This window comes from Pseudorca crassidens, chromosome 7 (genome assembly GCF_039906515.1).
Source record: "Pseudorca crassidens isolate mPseCra1 chromosome 7, mPseCra1.hap1, whole genome shotgun sequence".
Classification (NCBI taxonomy): domain Eukaryota; kingdom Metazoa; phylum Chordata; class Mammalia; order Artiodactyla; family Delphinidae; genus Pseudorca; species Pseudorca crassidens.
The window spans coordinates 10,204,027-10,223,186 of record NC_090302.1 but is presented as its reverse complement, the minus strand read 5'-3'; the positions used below and the strand labels follow the sequence as shown (position 1 = coordinate 10,223,186).

The 19,160-nt window shown below is 43.6% G+C and overlaps 1 protein-coding gene and 1 non-coding gene across 3 annotated transcripts in view; one reads left to right on the top strand and one right to left on the bottom strand.

The window, feature by feature from the left end:
- The window catches only part of MAPKAP1 (MAPK associated protein 1), a 236,967-nt gene that overhangs the window by 28,115 nt on the left and 189,692 nt on the right, over positions 1 to 19,160 (bottom strand). For both annotated transcript variants that reach the window (XM_067743307.1, XM_067743308.1), the window contains one exon: positions 15,855 to 15,995. In XM_067743307.1, coding sequence (XP_067599408.1) covers positions 15,855 to 15,995 — 141 coding nt within the window. The remainder of the gene's footprint in view (positions 1 to 15,854; positions 15,996 to 19,160) is intronic.
- Positions 12,180 to 12,286, top strand: LOC137228474 (U6 spliceosomal RNA). Its single transcript, XR_010945264.1, has one exon. It is a non-coding gene; the product is annotated as a U6 spliceosomal RNA (small nuclear RNA).

Genomic DNA, 19,160 nt, shown 5'->3' with positions numbered 1-19,160 from the left:
CTATAGTTCCCTGAGAGAAGAAAAGTACTTACACCGTGGTTGCTGGTAGTGTTTTTTTCCCCTTCTGCTTCTTGTTTTGACATTTATAAAAGTCAAAACGAGCAGAGCAAAATCAAGGTGCAGATCTCTTATGTGGAATAAACCCTGCCCCACGTTCCCTTCTCAGAAAGGGAGGGGGAGAGATCATCATCAGAGACATGGTTTTAAAATTTTGTTCTACGGCCCTGCAACTCCTGAAGCCGTAGTCAGTCAATATTGTTAATGTAGCTTGTTAATTTGATAGGATTTGTCAGGTAACTCCACTGGAAAATTATATAAAACTGTTCCAGATGAAAAGATGATAGTGACATGAATTTAAGTGATAGAACAATAGTGGAGTATAAACCAGAAATGACACCCAAAGTGGCTGTTGATTTATTGCCGTAGTGAGTTTGGTTCTGGGCTCCCATGTATATTAGTGCTACAAATCTGGGTCCATTTAGCAGAGGGATGCGCATACATACATCACCAGCTCCTGCTCCAAGCCAAGGTCACTCCCCATTGCATCAATCTTTTCAACAGAGCCTACTTCACAAAGCAGGACTCTTGTAACCATCTCAGATATAACAGACTCTCGTCCTCTTTCATCTTTCTTTTATCATGTAAAGTACACTTTAACTTCTATTATTTTTATCTGCAAATTCTTACTGTATAGTTCATCCATTATGGGTTGTATCTCTGCATCAATTGCCTAAGCTCTGCTCGGCCACAAGAACGCTTTCCCAAAGACACCCTTTCCTGGGGTTATTGTGCAGTCACTGTTCACAGAAGGGAACCCCAAGCCTGCAGTTTGGGGATGAAGATGTGGGAGACAAGTGCACTAGATTCAAGACAGGCAGGCAGGTGGAACACCGTTTAAACAAGTGGTGTGTTCCAAAAGAGATGCGTGTAAATCAGATTTTTTTCTGAATCAAATCACATTTTCCCAGTGACTTCTAGTTTCAGAGATACTTTATCTTCATTTTGGATTGATCTGTAATTGGCAGGGGCTCCCAACACTTTAGTTTTAAGTTTCTCTGCCCTGCAGGCTTTCAGTCAAGTAGTTAATGATCTGTAAAACACTCGCCTGCCTAGAGGAGTCACTATTTAAAGAAACCTGTAGGGGAATCTTTCCTGACGGGAAAAATCCTTTTGTACATTAAATAACCTCACCCTACTTGAGATACGTGAGTCCGGCTTCTTAAAGCAGGGCACACGGCCCCACAGGACCCTATTCGCTCTTGCTGGACAGTGGCAGCCCACTGCCGGAGCCCATTTTCCTGAGCACACCCAGACCCCACTACTGTTGAAGACAGAGTCTGTGGAATCCAGCTGGGAAGCAAGCAGGAGGAGGCAGCCTGGTGGAGAGGAAAACAGTTTGGAGGCTGGTACTACAGGCCAGGTCAGGGGCAAAGAGCAGTGAAGCGTTAAGTGGTACCAACTATGTGCCAGAAAGGTTAGAAATCCTTTGTGTGCATTGATTCAAATCTCACAACAACCTTATGAAGTTGGTTACTATGTTTTTCCCTATTTTATAGATGAAGAACCTGAAACACAGGGAGGTTAAGTAACTTGCCCAAGTTTACACAGCTACGAAGTGGCAAGCCTGGAATTTGAAGAAAGCCAGGTAATCTGGTTCCAGAATCTGTCCCCTCAGCCACTGCACTATTCTGCAGGAACTGTGCGAGGTGTCTTACATAACATACGCTAGGAGAGATGATGGTACCTGTCTAAGGCTGGGGATATTGATTGACTGACTGATTGATTTGGCTGCGTTGGGTCTTCGTTGCTGCATGTGGGCTTTCTCTAGTTGCGGTGAGCAGGGGCTACTCTTTGTTGCAGTGTGTGGGCTTCTCACTGCGGTGGCTTCTCTTGTAGAGCTTGGGCTCTAGGCGTGCGGGCTCAGCAGTTGGGGCTTGCGGGCTCTAGAGCACAGGCTCAGTAGTTGTGGCGCACGGGGCTTAGTTGCTCCGTGGCATGCGGGATCTTCCCTGACCAGGGCTCGAACCTGTGTCCCCTGCACTGGCAGGTGGATTCTTAACCAGGGAAGCCCAAGGCTGGGGAGCTTTTAAGTGGGAAAGCTGTGTTCGTACTCAGAGGCATCTGGTTCCCAGGTATGATACTTTCTACTGCTCTGCACGGCCCCATTCAGCTAAGTCAAGAAGATGTGATAAGAAATTCTGCCCACCTAGTCGTTAGTTTCCTCTCTCAATTTTCACCAAGGAACAAATAATATTCAAATGTGCCAATAAATGTACACCTATTTTTGTTCATACATGGCAAACTGGAGCATGGAATCCTATCAATATTCTTCTGTTTGACCACTGAGCATGGTTCTGAAAAGTTTTTGTGTAAAGTCACTGAAGGAAAGGCAGAGGCACTCCTTAAAGTGTCATTTATGCACTACTTTATAGTAATTCAAATTATAAACATACATCCAAGAAAACAAGGGAAGCTGGCTTTTGTTAAGTTTACATTTCTTCAACTTAAATGGCCAACAAGAGTTAATACAACCATGTTAGAATACAATATAACCATGAAAAATTATGTATAAGAAAAGCTCTGACTTGGAAAAATTCTTATGACACTAGGTGAAAAATATTTATAGAAAAGAGATCAAAAGGATATGCTTCATATTGGTAAGAGTGGTCAACTCTGGCCAGTGGGATTACATCCTTTTCTATATTTTTCCAAAGTAGAAATTTCACCAAAAATAAAAACAAACATCATTTTAAAAGTTGACTTTGTTTGTTTCTACTTCAGAATTCACTACTCTTTCCCAATTTTTATTTTTTATTTTATTTATTTATTTTTGGCAACGCCATGTAGCTGCGGGATCTTAGTTCCCCGACCAGGGGTTGAACCCGCGTCCTTGGCAGTGAAAGCGTGGAGTCCTAACCACTGGGCTGCCAGGGAATTCCCTCCCAATTTTTAAAATGTGAGGAAGTAAGTATGTTAAATTCTGTAACTGGTAATCATGAGAAGTGATCCTAAACTGAAGACTACTTCCACCTAGCAGTTCTCCAGTCCCTGAGGGGCTGGACTGCTGGGAAGGGCCCCCAGGAGCTGCGTTATGCCCAACCCGGTGCCACTCTGACAAATGGTCCCGGGGAGGCTCCACCCCAGCAGCCCAGCCAGTGAGGAGGAGGAGAGGATGGGGGCTGGCCCGAAGCTGCCGGAGTCAGCCCCTCCCCTCGGAAACATTTGTCTCCTTAACCAGCTCTCCTCCCCAATCCACTTATCCAAAGCCATCCGTCATGACCTTTTCATGTTCTCACTTCTGACAGCTTCCAGATACAGTGAGTCAAACTTCACTGGAAGCAAACTATCACACCAACTGTCAAAGGCAGAAAACACTGCCTGATTGCTGTCCTACATCAACGCCAGCACATAAATCCTTCCTTAACAAGACAGCTCAAAATAAACAAAAATGCAACTATAATGTATATACAACTCTCTGGGGAGACTATTTGTCCAATGCTTTAGAGTTATCACAAGGAGACCCTTGTCTGTTTTAGCTAACCAAAAGATTTCCATAAGAGGAAATGAGCCCTGTATTATCATCTTCTGCTAACACAGACTGGGTACCTACTTGGGGCAGCCCCTGCGCTGGGTCCTTTTGTGTGTAGCAACTTAATGAGAGCTCACCACATCTCTACCAGGAAGGCAGTAGCAGCCCATTTTACATTTAAAGGCAGTAGTGCAGAGAGGTTAGGAATAGGGGACTTTGGAGTCACAGAGTCCTGAGTTCGGGTATCAGCTTTCCTACTTCCTAACTATGTGACTTTGGGAAAGTTGCTATAAATAGATGGTGATGATAATAAAATCCACCTCATGGGCTTGTTATGAGGATTAAGTGAAGTAAGACTTGTAAAAGTGCTTGGAATAGTGCTTAATCCATAGCTAGTGACATACACGACTACTTCTCATGACTATTGTTAGTTACCCGGAGTCAGGCACTGGGCTAAGGGATGTGATACAGACCCAGTGATGAGGGTCAGGACAGGGGAGTGAGCTCAGAGAGTCCTGGGAGGGATAGGAACAAGGGACCTGCCCGGCGCTAGTCTGGGGTGGGGGTGGGAGGTGATTCTCTCTGGGACTGGCTCTATACCCCAGTACTGGAAGCACCGGGATCCAGAACAACTGTCCACCTGGGAAGCCCAGTGCCCTCATCCCCACGAATCCTTGCAATAACCTCCCATCACCAAGAGGGCAAACCTCTTCCCAGCAACCTCCAAGAGTTCAATTCAACATCAGGAAGAACATTCTCACATCTGGAAGTTGTGGAAACGTTTGTGCTAGGGAACCCCTGCCCTACAAGGTCTGAAGTCATGAATCTGGAGATCTTGATCTCACTGGTATTATCCTGGGCAAAGTTACTTCTCCCTCGGTGAGCCTGAGCTTTTTCCTTTGTAAAATGAGGAAACAACAGTACCAACTCCTAGGGTGTCATGAAGGTAGAATGGCCTAAGCATGTACAAAAGAGCAGAGTGCCTGGCACATAATAAAGGCTCAATTATTATCAAAATTATTATTAAAAATGACCTCAGAAAGGTGAAATGATGTACTTGACCAGGGTGAATCAAGTTAGGAAACGGCAAAGCTGGGGTTGAAGCCCAGGTCTATGGGACTAAGTCCAGTCCGTGTGTGTTCCGACATGTCAGCTGTTTCCTATATGCTTGACTCTTAGAAGGCACAGCTGCCCGACAAGGCACACTTAAAATACCCTTCTAGTAAGCTGAAACACCAGTTTGGCAAAAATTAGGGCATTTAACATTCCACGCCTCAGTGTATTTCCTGAGTTATTGCTTATTTGCTTGGACATCATGAGCTGTGGTTCATTCATCAATTTCTTACAACTGTGAATCCAAGACTACAAAAGCCCCACTGCTGTTAAATCCTGGAGTAGCTTTTTATACAATTCTGCAGTCCTCTTGTCTTCAGGTTACCTAGAGCCTATGAAAGCCTGGAAAAGGCCCTGGGGAGTGTCACTGAACAACTCTTAGCCAGAGTGGATTTTGCTGAATTTATACAGCCAATCGATAGCATCTACAGAGCAGGCAGGGAAGTCTTTGATACTTCTCTGAATTTACCCACAGGATCAGACACAAAGGCTGTTTGGACTTAATGAGAGATCACCTAGTCTGGGGCTTTCATTTCCCATATGAAGAAATTGAGGCTCAGGGCGGGGATATGACTTGTCTGATGTCACCCATTAATGACAGCTATAACCATAATTCACATCCCATACTACCAAGCTAGGGCTTAAAAAGACCCACTTTGTCTCACTATGCATTATGTTTACAGTGATCAAATGCATGACAGTATAGGGGCTTGCCTGGTGGCGCAGTGGTTAAGAATCCGCCTGCCAGGGCTTGCCTGGTGGCGCAGTGGTTGAGAGTCCGCCTGCCGATGCAGGGGACACGGGTTCGTGCCCTGGTCCGGGAAGATCCCACGTGCTGCGGATCGGCTGAGCCCGTGAGTCATGGCCGCTGAGCCTGCACGTCCGACAGCCTGTGCTCCGCAACAGGAGAGGCCACAACAGTGAAAGGTCCGCGTACCGCAAAAAAAAAAAAAAAAAAAGAATTCATCTGCCAGTGCAGGGGACACGGATTTGAGCCCTGGTCCGGGAAGATCTCACATGCTGCGGAGCAACAAAGACCGTGCGCCACAAACACAGCAGTAATGCTGTGCTTCCTAAGAGAATTTATAATCACCTGCAGAATGAGGAAAAACCTGATCGTCCCTACGCCCAGGCCCCAATACATTGTCAGAGCTCAAGTGCCAAGGATGAGGAAGTGGTAAAAAGAATATGGAACCTTGGCAAACTCTCACGTATCCGATTCCCACTAATTCCATTATGCCAGTGGTTCTCAACGTTTTCCAATTCTTAATTCTTTCTCAGCCATCTGAGGAGCCTGACACATTGTCACTAGTAACCGTGGATTACTGAACAGGAATTCTCAAAAGGGGAGATCTGGGAGCAGAGAGGAAAGTATACAGTTAGAAAAAGCCTCTCGAGTTTCCAACATTCCCTGTCAGGGGATTTTCCCTTGACTTGATCACTGCATTGAGCATTAATGTGGTAAAGAAATTTTCTGGAGGCAGTCTTGATAGTATATGTCCTGCTACCTCATAAATTCATTAGGATTTGATAAACTCTATTCCAAATTTTGGTTCAGAAAATGTTGTCACAACAGGGAGAGAACAATCATTTAATACTAGAATTTATTGCTAGTTTATTACTATTAACACTAGAATGCTGGGACTTCCCTGGTGGTCCAGTGGTTAAGAATCCGCCTTCCAATGCAGGGGACGCAGGTTCGATCCCTGGTTGGGGAACCAAGATCCCACATGCTGTGGGGCAACTAAGCCCTCATGCCACAACTAGAGAGCCTGCATGCCACAAATGGAGAACCCATGTGCCGCAACTACAGAACCCACACGCTCTGGAGCCTGCACGCCACAACTACAGAGCCCATGTGCTCTGGGGCCCACGCACCACAACTAGAGAGAGAAAACCCGCACACCACAACTAGAGAGAAGCCTGTGCACCACAACAAAAGACTCTGCGTGCTGCAACTAAGACCCGACACAGCCATAAATAAATAAATATTTAAAAAAATATTAGAATGCTAGAATTTGCATTCTCAAATTACTCAAGGACCCAGGGATCCTGGAGTTAAACATGATGCAAGTCTCCTCATGAACGTTTTAGTGCCTTTGAATGGAGAAGGGTATCTCCTTAGCATTCAATATGAAATGGAAAAGTGGAAGGAAGATCAATCCATTTCTTAAGAACATGAATTTCCAGATTATGTAATTACTTGAACTATACTCCATAGGTATCCCATTGGAAAATAACAGGGGCGAATATTTTATTCATACAACCACATGAACTACTTTCAGTGTCAGAGTGAGCTTGAGGAGTAATAAAGTCCAGGCCACAGCTGTTGCTTCCACTCACGTAGTTTTGTGTTGTAATGTGTTTCTTAAATTTGCATAGTACATATTAAAAAATAATACTGTGATAAGGTCTTCTCTGAGTGCTGGCTTTTAGGTACTGACCGGAGGGTTAAATAATAACTGCAATAGGATAAACCAGGAAAGACAACAGATGGCAAACATGCTGCCTCTCATCATGCTCAGGCCCAAGGCAGACATTTTTAATCAATCACAGAGTTTATGTTGCCCTCAGATGCAGCTTGAGATGCTACCTCAGCACAATGCTCTGGGCAGCCATTACAAACTTGGAGTTGTTTATGAGATGAAATCTCTTTGCTTTCTCTAAGGTATGTGCTACTGTACTTGATGCTTTTGTTAAAAAAACTACTGTGATCACAAGTGTTATGATTATGCATATGGATTGTTTTATGAAGAGATAATGGAGGTAACCATGGAAACTTCTGGTAGAGGTTGTTTTATAATATAATCTTTATCTGTAAACCCTATACAGAATTTGTATATCCTATATTTGTATATCCTACAGAATTATGTTAGATTATATATGCAGTAATGACACAGATGGGATTCATGGTATATTATGTATTCAGTAACATATTCCTTTGGTGACATAGGGATGGTCAATATGGACAAATGATAAGGTGAAGGAGTCAAGTTAGCACAAGTGGCACAACTATCAAAACATTTCTCAGCCTGAGACCCTGTGCTGGGAAAACCAGGCTGACCTGCCCAATAAGTAAAAACAAGCGTTGGACAAAGAGATAAGGGGTAAGAAAGTCCTTTGAATACTGTGAGATTGCATTTCCCAAACCCCATAATTAAGGAGAGATTCTGAGCCAGCAGGTCTGGTATGAGGCCAGGGAGTTGGTGAGTCTGATACACGGTCATGGTAGGAACCACTGCCTTAAAGTACCATGTAAATGAGAGGTATGCTATGGTCATGTCTTGACCTTCTCTGCCTGAGTCTTATATGGGTTTATGGGCAGCCCCTTGGCTGGTGTGTTGTAATTCAGTTTCCGTCAGCCAGCCAACAAGAACTTATTGATAGTATACTATGGGCTTCTTAGATCATGGCTGGCATTCACCATCTGACCCTTTTATTTATTTATTTATTTTTGCGGTACGCGGGCCTCTCTCTGTTGTGGCCTCTCCCGTTGCGGAGCACAGGCTCCGGACGCGCAGGCTCAGCGGCCATGGCTCACGGGCCCAGCCACTCTGCAGCATCTGGGATTTTCCCGGACCGGGGCATGAACCCGTGTCCCCTGCATTGGCAGGTGGACTCTCAACCACTGCGCCACCAGGGAAGCCCCCATCTGACCCTTTTAGATTCAATTTCCCCAAACCTACTTCAGCCTGCCAGCCTTGGCATGTTTGGGTAGCACCCATGTCTTAGTGCCTGATCCTATGGTCAAGCATACAGGAGCTCAAGTTAATGGAAAAAAATCTCGACTTGGTATAAGCTCAGGCAAGGTCTACACTTAAAGGGCACCTGTACTTTTACGCCCAACATGGAAGGGAAGCAGACAAGATGAAATAGTCCAAAAATACTTTTTGGAAATACAGGAATGACGGCTTTGTTTGCTGTGTTTTCCAGGTTGACAGAGCATGGATGGCAAATAGATTTCAACTTAAGAACGAAGTAACGCCAACTGATTGGTAGGGACTGCTTATAAGGCTGTGTTGGATGGGACTTCCCTGGTGGTCCAGTTGCTAAGACTCTGTGCTTCCAATGCAGGGGGTGCGGGTTCGATCCCTGGTCGGGGAACTAAGATCCAACATGCCACGTGGTGAAGAAAAAAAAAAGGCTGTGTTGGAAATGATTCTGAGGTCAGGTCTGGGCCCAGAGGGAGGAAGTGCAGTGACTGATTAACAATGTGAATGGAGGATGGACTAGCAGCACACGTGCTACACTGACACTGACCTCCAGATGCTAGGATAGGGAGAAGAGTGAGGGATGGGCAGAATTTTTGGAACTGGCCAACTAGAAGTAATCACTTCCTTGGCGAAGGGACGTTATTAATGACTGACGCATCTGTCATGTGATGGACTGGATTTAGTGTATAGGATTGAGTTTCAGTCCCAGTTCTGCTACTGGGACTGGATATCCTACTGTATATCTGATGGCTGACAGGGAGGGAAAGAGAGTTAGTACTCATTAAGTAACAGCTATGTGCCAGGAAGCACTAAGTGCTCTATATACATCGCATGATTTCATTAACTCCTCCGAGCTTCAGTATTGTCATGAAATGGGAATAACATCGTCAGTGTGCTGTGTCAATTAAATATGGTAATGGGGTGAAAGTTCATTGTATACCGTACATTGTTATATTGATAGAAATACAGAGTATTAGTGCAATGACGATCCCCATTCAAGGCATGATCTAGTTGTTAGCCACAGGCCTCAGCCTCAGACAGTCTCGGATCCCAGCCTCATTACTTACTAGATTTTCCCTTTACCCCAATCTCCTCAAATAAAAAATGGAGATAATATCAGTACTATCTAATAAAGTACTATGATTACAGGAGACAACGCATGTAAGAGAGTGATCAGCAGAGTGCTTGGCACATAGCAAGCATTTGATAAGCGATAACTGCTTTTAAAAATTATAATTCTTCCTGTTATTATTTAAAAAGATCAGATCTTTGTCCCAGGTTTCATTAATGGACTCCAATCAAGTTTTTCATTCATATAAAAGTCTGGTGGACCATTCTCTGCAGGAGTGAGAAATCTCAGCATATGCTGTCATTTGCCAAGCAGGATTGGCCAATTATAGAAAGCAACAAGGCTTACCTGTCTGCTTCCGTTGATGACGGAGAAGTGTCCAGAATGACGGTGATTTCTGGCTTGGTGGATAAATTTACTAGATGGGTAGCATCTCCCTCAAGGACAGACTGAGTGGCATAGAGCAGAGGATTAAAATGGTCTGTCCCCACGTGCAGCTTGTGTGAGGAGTACTGTATCACATCAAAAAGTAAACCTGGGGGCTTCCCTGGTGGAGCAGTGGTTAAGAATCTGCCTGCCAATGCAGGGGACACGGGTTCGAGGCCTGGTCTGGGAAGATCCCACATGCCGTGGAGCAACTAAGCCCGTGAGCCACAACTACTGAGCCTGCGCATCTGGAGCCTGTGCTCCACAATGGGAGAGGCCGTGACAGTGAGAGGCCCGTGCACCACGATGAAGAGTGGCCCCCGCTCGCCGCAACTGGAGAAAGCCCTCGCACAGAAACGAAGACCCAACACAGCCAAAAATAAATAAATTAAAAAAAAAAAAAAGTCAACCTAAAACGTTGGGTGAGAGATGGGGAGCGGTTTGAGTGAGAACTGAAGTTGCTGCACGTGCTGCTTAGGCTGCTCCCTAGAGTGAATGCACTGCCATTTGGATGGGGTGCGTTTGTGCCTGAGTTTCTGTCCTTTCTGCCTGTGACTGGAGATGGGCATGATGTAGGATATGCTGCTTGACAACCAGTAAGATATGATATATCCGGATGGGCAGTAACACACTACTTCATTCATTTCTCTTTTTAATATGGTGAAGAGAAAAGGCTTTTAAAAAAGAAAAAAGCTCCTTTCCACAGAAAAGCCATATGTGATCACTGTAAAAATCCCAGGAAAAAAAGAAAAAAAATCACTTGTAACTTTACCACCCATTGATAACTATTGTTAGCATTTTGATATATTTCCTTGGAGGAATTTTTAAATATATATATATTTATGTATACATATGTTGGCATATATGTGCTTATGTACATATACTCACATTTGCATAGCTGCAAATCATACTGTGAATGTTATTTTTTCTATTTTTTTTACACCTTTATTGGAGTATAATTGCTTTACAATGGTGTGTTAGTTTCTGCTTTATAACAAAGTGAATCAGTTACACATATACATATGTTCCCATATCTCTTCCCTCTTGCGTCTCCCTCCCTCCCACCCTCCCTATCCCACCCCTCTAGGTGGTCACAAAGCACCGTATTTTTTCTATTTTAACATATTGATACATTCCCATTTCAATAAAAATTTTGAGAGGGCTTCCTCTCAAAGGTTTTATAACATTTCTATATATGGCTGTACCATAGTATACTTAAAACACACTGCTGATCACTGGATTATTCAGTTAACAATTTGTTATTAAAAGAAATGCTGAGACTAAAAAAAAAAAAAAAAGTCTGGTGGAAAACTGATGTAATTTTGGGTCTTGCAAATCAAAGTCTGAGTCTCTTATCCCCTGACTTTCCCAGAAACAAACAGCAGACAGTAAAACTGGGACACTGGGCCCTACTCCCCAGTCAGGAGGCAGGCCGCTACAATGGCACCGCAGAGCTTGGGAATGCCGAGCCTCGGCTCTGCGCTCTCATGTACCACTCACTCAGAGTGGACGGGTGGTTTTTTGTGGAATCAGCAGTGCTGCTGGGTAAATGCCGCACACAGACACTTACCACTTAGAAGAACTTGCCACAGGGGGCAAGTGGAATCTCTGCTCTGACTGACACAGGATGGACGAGCAGAGGAGACCATCCATCAGTGTCAGGAAAGATCTGAAGCACCCGGCTAGTCAGTTGAAATAAAATAAATTATTTACTGATCTCAGAATCCAGCTGCTCACTTGAATGCTCATAAAGAATGTTTGCTGCCCTGAACTTCGCAGTAGATGCTGTTTCAGAAAGAAAGAATTTCTGGACTACTGTGTGCAGCCTTTTGTTGTTGTTGTGAGAATGAAAAGGGTGTTATCATCTGCTTTCCAAGAAGGAAGTAAGGGTCTTAATACATACCTGAGCTCATCTACATGCGAATAGGAAATGAACTTATTTATTCACTGCATGATATAGTACTCGTGGGCACAGTTTATCCGATTGTCACAAAATTACTTAGGATTAATTAATGAAGTTTTTGCTTATACGGTAAAGACTGAATTTAGATTCATAACAGAAACAAATGTTCTGACAACATCTAATATTTTAGAAGTTCCTCAGTTGTGACTTTCCACCAGAGGGTGCTATGTGTGCCACTGGAAGCATTCAGAGGTGACTGGGACCAGCTTCCAGTCACCTCACTTCTGAGATCCAATGCTCTAGGCAGAGACACTTGCATTACTATCATCATCTATTTCTACCTGACAAGTCTCCACCGTGACTTTGCCAATAGAGCCACTACTTAATTTGAGTGACCTGGTTAAATACTTTTAAGATGGTGGACTAGTGCTCGCTTTGGCAGCACATATACTAAAACTGGAACGATACAGAGAAGATTAGCATGGCCCCTGTGCAAGGATGACATGCAAATTCGTGAAGCGTTCCATATTTTTATACCCTGAGAAAACCATAATTCAAAAAGAGTCATGTACCACAATGTTCACTGCAGCTCTATCTACAATAGCCAGGACATGGAAGCAACCTAAGTGTCCATCGAAAGATGAATAGATAAAGAAGATGTGGCACATATATACAATGGAATATTACTCAGCCATTAAAAGAAACGAAATTGAGTTATTTGTAGTGAGGTGGATGGACCCAGAGTCTGTCATACAGAGTGAAGTAAGTCAGAAAGAGAAAAACAAATACCATATACTAACACATATATATGGAATCTAAAAAAAAGGTCATGAAGAACCTAGGGGCAGGACGGGAATAAAGACTCAGACCTACTAGAGGATGGACCTGAGGACACAGGAAGGCGGAAGGGGAAAGGGTAAGCTGGGACGAAGTGAGAGAGTAGCACTGACATATATACACTACCAAACGTAAAACCGATAGCTAGTGGGAAGGAGCCGCATAGCACAGGGAGATCAGCTCGGTGCTTTGTGACCACCTAGAGGGGTGGGATAGGGAGGCTGGGAGGGAGGGAGACACAAGAGGGAAGAGATATGGGGATACATGTATATGTATAGCTGATTCACTTTGTTATACAGCAGAAACTAACACACCATTGTAAAGCCATTATACTCCAATAAAGATGTTAAAAAAAAAAAGATGGTGGACTAGGAGAGAAAGCAATAGGCAAAATAAACATAATAATGACAATGATAACAGCACTAAGATAAGCTACTATGGGCCACTTTCATACACAATCTTGAAAGGTAAACATTATAATTCCCACTTCATAAATGACAAACACTAAGACTGAAAGGGGAAGGGACCTGTCTAAGCTGACACTGCAGGCAAGTGGTAAAGCTGGGATTCAAACCCATTCTTGCCTGCAGAACTTGGGCTCTCTGCACAGACCCTTTTGTGGACTTTTTCCTTTGAATGAATATACAGATCAGAATCTGATGAATTCAAGTTTGGCTTTTTGCCTTTGGAAAAAATGTGGGGAAAGAAGCCTCGCTCTTGGTTATCTTTCCAAGGCACTGCTTTGCACCTTGGGGAACAGCAGGGATTACGCTCACCTGGGAAAATCCTCACCTTGTACCCTGGACCTCTATCTTGACTGCAGTCAGGCTACTTACTGGGCTTCTTAAAACTAGACCCACTCAGAAAAAGCAGACCCTCTGTTACTGGGAAAGAACTGCAGGCAAACACAAATGATGTCTGAGTAGCATTCTTATTTTAGCACCTTTTGCGGTATGCGGGCCTCTCACTGCCGTGGCCTCTCCCGTCGCGGAGCACAGGCTCCGGACGCGCAGGCCCAGCGGTCATGGCTCACGGGCCCAGCCACTCCGCGGCACGTGGGATCCTCCTGGACCGGGGCACGAACCCACATTCCCTGCATCGGCAGGCGGACTCCCAACCACTGCGCCACCAGGGAAGCCCTAGCAAACTTTTAATTGAACATATACAAAGTGTATAAATCCCAAGAGTTTATATAACTTGACTTTTCCACAAAGTCTACATACTCATGTAATCAGCCCCCAGATCGAGAAACAGAACCTTACCAGTACCCCAGATGCTCCCCCATCCAGTCACTAGAGCCTCTTCACTCTCCAGGATAACCACTATCATTACTTCTACATATTACTTTTGTGTACTTTTGAACGTTATATACATGGAATCATACAACATGTGCTTTCTCCCCCTTTTTTGGGCATCTGGCTTGTTTTTGAGCAGCCTTATTAATTTTACTTCTATGAGAGATACCAGAAAAAGCATCTTTAGAAGAACAATGCTGAAGAACTTTATGTTTTAAGAATTAACATTAAATAAGCAATTTTTACCGCTTTAGAGGTTTTTTTTTGTGAGGAGGGAGAAAGAGGTTTACGGAGGGGGAAAAAAGGTAGGTTGTGTGTGTTCCAATTCAGATACTGGGTGCTAATTCATCTATTTAGTCTGTCAGAATCACCATCATCTTACAAGCTCTTGTTTACTGAGCACTTGCTATGTGCCATGCACCTTTCTAAGTACTGCACGTGTGATAATGACTTTTCATCCCCGTAATTACCCTATCTATGAGACAGAGACTATTATCTTCATCTTACAGAGGAGGAGATTGCGGCTCTGCATCACTTGACTGTGTTGATACAGCTAATGAATGAGCCGGGGTTTGAACCCAGGCTTCTAACTCTTCAGTCTGTCCTCCAAGCTTCCACTCTATTGCCTCTCCACTAACAGCTCACTTACAGTCTACCAACTGCCAGGCCCTGCGCTAAGCTAAGTGGAGTATCTGACTCATTCCCCACAGCAATCCTAAGAGGCTGGCACACTGATATTCCCATTTAAACAGAATGGAATCAAGCCTCAGAAAGATTAAGACACTTGCCTAATACCGCTGGTTGTCGACAGAGCCACAATTTAAACCAGATGTGATTCTGATGCTCATCTATTAATTAGTAAGCTACTGTCAGCATATCTCAAGCTCCTGTCGGTCAAGTTGGGATGAATATTTGAGAGCTTTTTGAGACTTATTACAAATTAGCCACACTAATGCCCACATTAGAAAAGGTTTTATTATGAGACGTTTACAAAACATTTGTGAGGAACATAACATTAGTGAGCCTTAGAGTTAGAATTCAAACTTTCTCCCTTTACGCATGAAGCAAACGAAGCCCAGGAAGAGGCAGTGTGGCAGAGGTCTCGGCAGAGCCCAGGAGTAGCTCAGCTCCCTGACTGGGTAAGTCTGGCACCTGTACCCGCTCCCCTGCCCTCCCATCATCCTCTTTCATGCAGCACGTGCATTCCAGTTGGCCAGACCAGGGTTCTGCCCCTGATACCACTACCTACCTGCTGTGTGAGCATGGGCATGAGACTTCACCTCTCTGCACCTCATTTACCTTCTCTGTCAGATGGAGACAGTAAAAATACCTACCTTTTAGGTAGGTTAGTAGTGCATGTAAAGCACTGAGCACAGTGCCTAATACACGCACATACCTATAGATGACGGCCATGAGGATGGTGATGATGTTGGCGTATTCATATTCTGCTGACTACTACGACACTTTTTCTACCTCTGTTAGGTTTAAGTCAAAACAGAAATTTAGCACTTACTGGAAACAAATTAACCCCAAATATTAATTGAATTTTAGTTCTAGATTATCTGGTGAGGATCCAAATATAACTTCTGAGATCATTAAAAAGCTTCCCGAATAAAGGCACGAATGAATAAGGAATGGATTCATGGAGTAAGAAAAGGCAAGTAGCAATGTTACAAAGCAGTTCTAAGGATAGGATGTAGGAGAATTACAGAATGAAAATTATGGAACTTCACATAAGTCAATCAGTTTGCAAAGAGTCGCAAGTTAGTTCTATTTCTAATATTCTGCTTCATAAAAAAGAAGACAAGACAGAGCACTCAGGTGGGAAAAAGGAGTTACTTTAAATTTCACTGCTTCAACATCTTCTCTGAAAACAAATTACCGTTAGTCATTCAGGTCACATAAAAGTTGTATGTTGTTTCTTTCCCTATTTCGACATTGACCACTGATAGAAAGTTGACACACTTACCTAACTGTACATCAGTTGTGAATCGGAGTCTGTGAATCATGCTGACTTTGAATGACTTGTAATGGTGGCTGCTCAGCATATCCTGTACTGTAGCTATGTCAATTTGCGAATCCTCCTCAAAAACCCCGTCTGCCCTTGAACCTGGGGAGGAAAAAGCAGTTTAACACATAAAGATACATGAGGCTTGGCAAATGGTGTCTGCTTAAAATGCTTTGGGATAAATTAAAATAATATGGGCTATTTAATTTGGAAAAGAAAAGGCTGAGCGATGACTTAATAATGCCATTCCAGTAAACAAAGAATGGTAACACATTAATCATTGAACAATTAATTCCACAAACACTGCCTGTTCTATGGCAGGCCCTTGGCTGGGCAGCAGCAATACAGAGGGCAGAAAAACTCCTGCTCGCCAGCAGCTCTGTCTCCACAAGAGTAAGTCAAAATCACAAAAGCATGGGTGGTCACACTTCTTGCTTCTTTTTCTATTAATTTTCCTGATCATAAAAGTAGTCCATGCTCCTTGAAGAATCCCTGTTCTTCCCACGATTCGCAAACTGTTTATCAGCTTCCTGTCCTGCGTCCCACAGCCTCCAGTGGTTCAGGTACGAGCCTGCTCGCGCTCAGACGGCTGTAACGGTCTCCTCAATGGCCTTCTGGCCACCAGGATCCCTCAGCAGTCCAGCTACTACAGGACTTTCCGATTTATCTTTCTAAAGGTTTGATCACTCATTCACTCATCAAACGTGTAGTGTGCACTAAGTACTCTGATATTGATAGTGGGGACAAATAAGAAGACTGGAGCTCAAAAATCTTCCCTGGCTTCCCAAGGCCTCCTGAATGAAGCACACTCTTTTCAGTCAAGCAATCGAGGACGTCCACAATCTTGCTGAAACAAAAATTTCCCATTTTATTTGTCATTTGTAACACATACCTTCTCTCAGCTCTTCCCAAACTCCTCAGACTATATATAGGTTCAGGTTTTTCTACTTCTGGTTCTTTGCTCATGTGGTACCGTTGGCCTAGAACATCCCTCTGTCAAAACTCCACCCAGGCTAGCTCAGATTCCACCTCCTCTTGAACTCCATGGCAGCTGGTTTATACTGGACTTGGAGCCAGGGAGACCTGGGCTCAATTCCTGGCTCTGCCTCTAACTTACTGTGTGATATTGGCCAAGCGACTATTTCTCTCAACCCCAGCATCTGCCATCCACAGAATACCAAAACATATTTAGAGAATCTAGTATGTAATATGCTTAATAAATAGCAGTCATGATTATTTTTATTCTCTTGTCATAGTGGATCACATTTAGGCTTGCACTAGAATTGCTGAGAGGTTGCTGTGTCCTAAATTGGAAACTTCGTGAGGATCAGTAAAGTCTCTTATTCATCTCTACATCTTTTCCTGCAAGCAGTACAGGTAACTGGCATGCTCTCACTAAATTTTGCTAAATAAACAAATCAATCAATAATAATAACGATAGCTAGTACAGGTGAGTACTCATACATCAGGCATGGCACTGAGCGCTTCACACATGCATTTAAGTCTCAAGACAACCTGGTTGGTAGGTCCTATAATTTTCGTATTACACAGATGAAGAAGCCGAGGCTCTGAGAGGCAAAGTCACACGCCCAAGGTCACATAAGCAAAGCTAAACTAACTCTCGTCACCCCCCATGCCTGAGTTTGAAATGTGGTCTTCTGAAGGTGTGGCTGCTGGTGGGAGGGAGCATCTGTCTAGAAGAGGCCAACCAGAGCGGGGTGCCCAAGGCCTTGTGATGAGCACACAGAGACGGTTCCACAGGGAGACCACGAGAGAACTCCTTGGCACAGAGTTGGAGGAATGGAAAACTCTAGATTTGGGCATAAAACTGGAAAATTCTCTATGCCTACCAATTACACACTTTCCTTCCCACAGTTATTCCTTACAGGGGAGGCTTTTAAGGCAAAGCTGTTTTCTGATGCCTTCACATTTAACTAATTTATTAGGAATTGTGCGTTTTATTTCCAAACACTACAACTATTCCCAGCTTGGACCATTCTAGCACCTACAAGGATGCTTTCCCCTCGGTAAGGCTGCAGCCTCGGCCTTAACGGGCCAGTCACCGAATGCCTGTGACACAGTCCCACGTGTTGGCCTCTCCGCCCAGGTCACCCTTCTTCCCATTGCACTCCCTCCTGGCCTTTTTCTCCAGGCCTCCTCCCCATCCCTCTGATGAGCTTGGCTCAAGTGACATTCCAAGGAACCCTAAGTCTAGCTCAGCTCCGTCTGTCACTGCACCCTGCATTTCCCTTCAGGTTATTTATCACAGATAGTAATCGTCTGTCTCCACCACTAGACTGTAACCCCAAGAGCAGAGGCAGAGTAACTGCTTTACTAAACACCAGAGCGCAGACCCTGCTAGTGCTACCACGCACAGAATAAAGCAAGAGCTCAATAACAATTTACTGGATGAATACCGAGTGCCGTATCCCTAGGATCAGAGAGGCGTAGTGACTTAACCAACATCACATTGCCAAGACTAGCAAAGTTGCACTCGATGTCTGCAAGGGTCATTTGGTAACCCTGTTTCCTTTCTCTGGAACACCTGTGATTTTGGATACAGATGCTGTCATCATGATCGCTACTGTCTCCAGAGTAATGCCCACATCGCAAGCCAAGAGGCTGGCTAGAAATTAAAGTTTCAAATAGTTATTCACTTTCTCCAAGTATACCTTTTACTAAAACAGAGCTGCCAAGATGTGTTTACTTTTACTTTAGAACTTTTTAAACTGAGAATTTTGGAGAAATACTAAAATCCTTTCATGTTTTAAATCATTTAAAGCCATCTTTTCTCAGAAAATGCCATTATGAGATACAACTCAGCTTAAGAACTTCTGTTTTCTTTACCAGTTAGTATTTTCTAAATATTGCAGGTATTTGATTTGGAAAGAGGTAACAGCTCATTATGCTAAAATGCCAATTATTTAAAAAAAACCACACTTAAGAGTTTTACGTTTTATGAGGTTGGATTAAAACTAATTTAAAAATTACTATAACGTGACATAATTCTTTACTGAGCAATTTCAATGCCAGCTGCTAATAAAGCATCTTAGATGCTTTTAGATAAAGTGGTGCATAAATATGACTGGAAATTGATTTAGCTTCTTGCAGAAGCTACTGAAGAATGACATATTTTGTTTAATACACCAGCTAATGTAGTCCTAAAAGCTCAAACAAGTGCCAGTTTTCACTCCTAAATTTGCTGTGCGAGATTAATGAAAACTTTATATTTTGCTGAAATGTTAATAATGGGCAGATGAGATGATA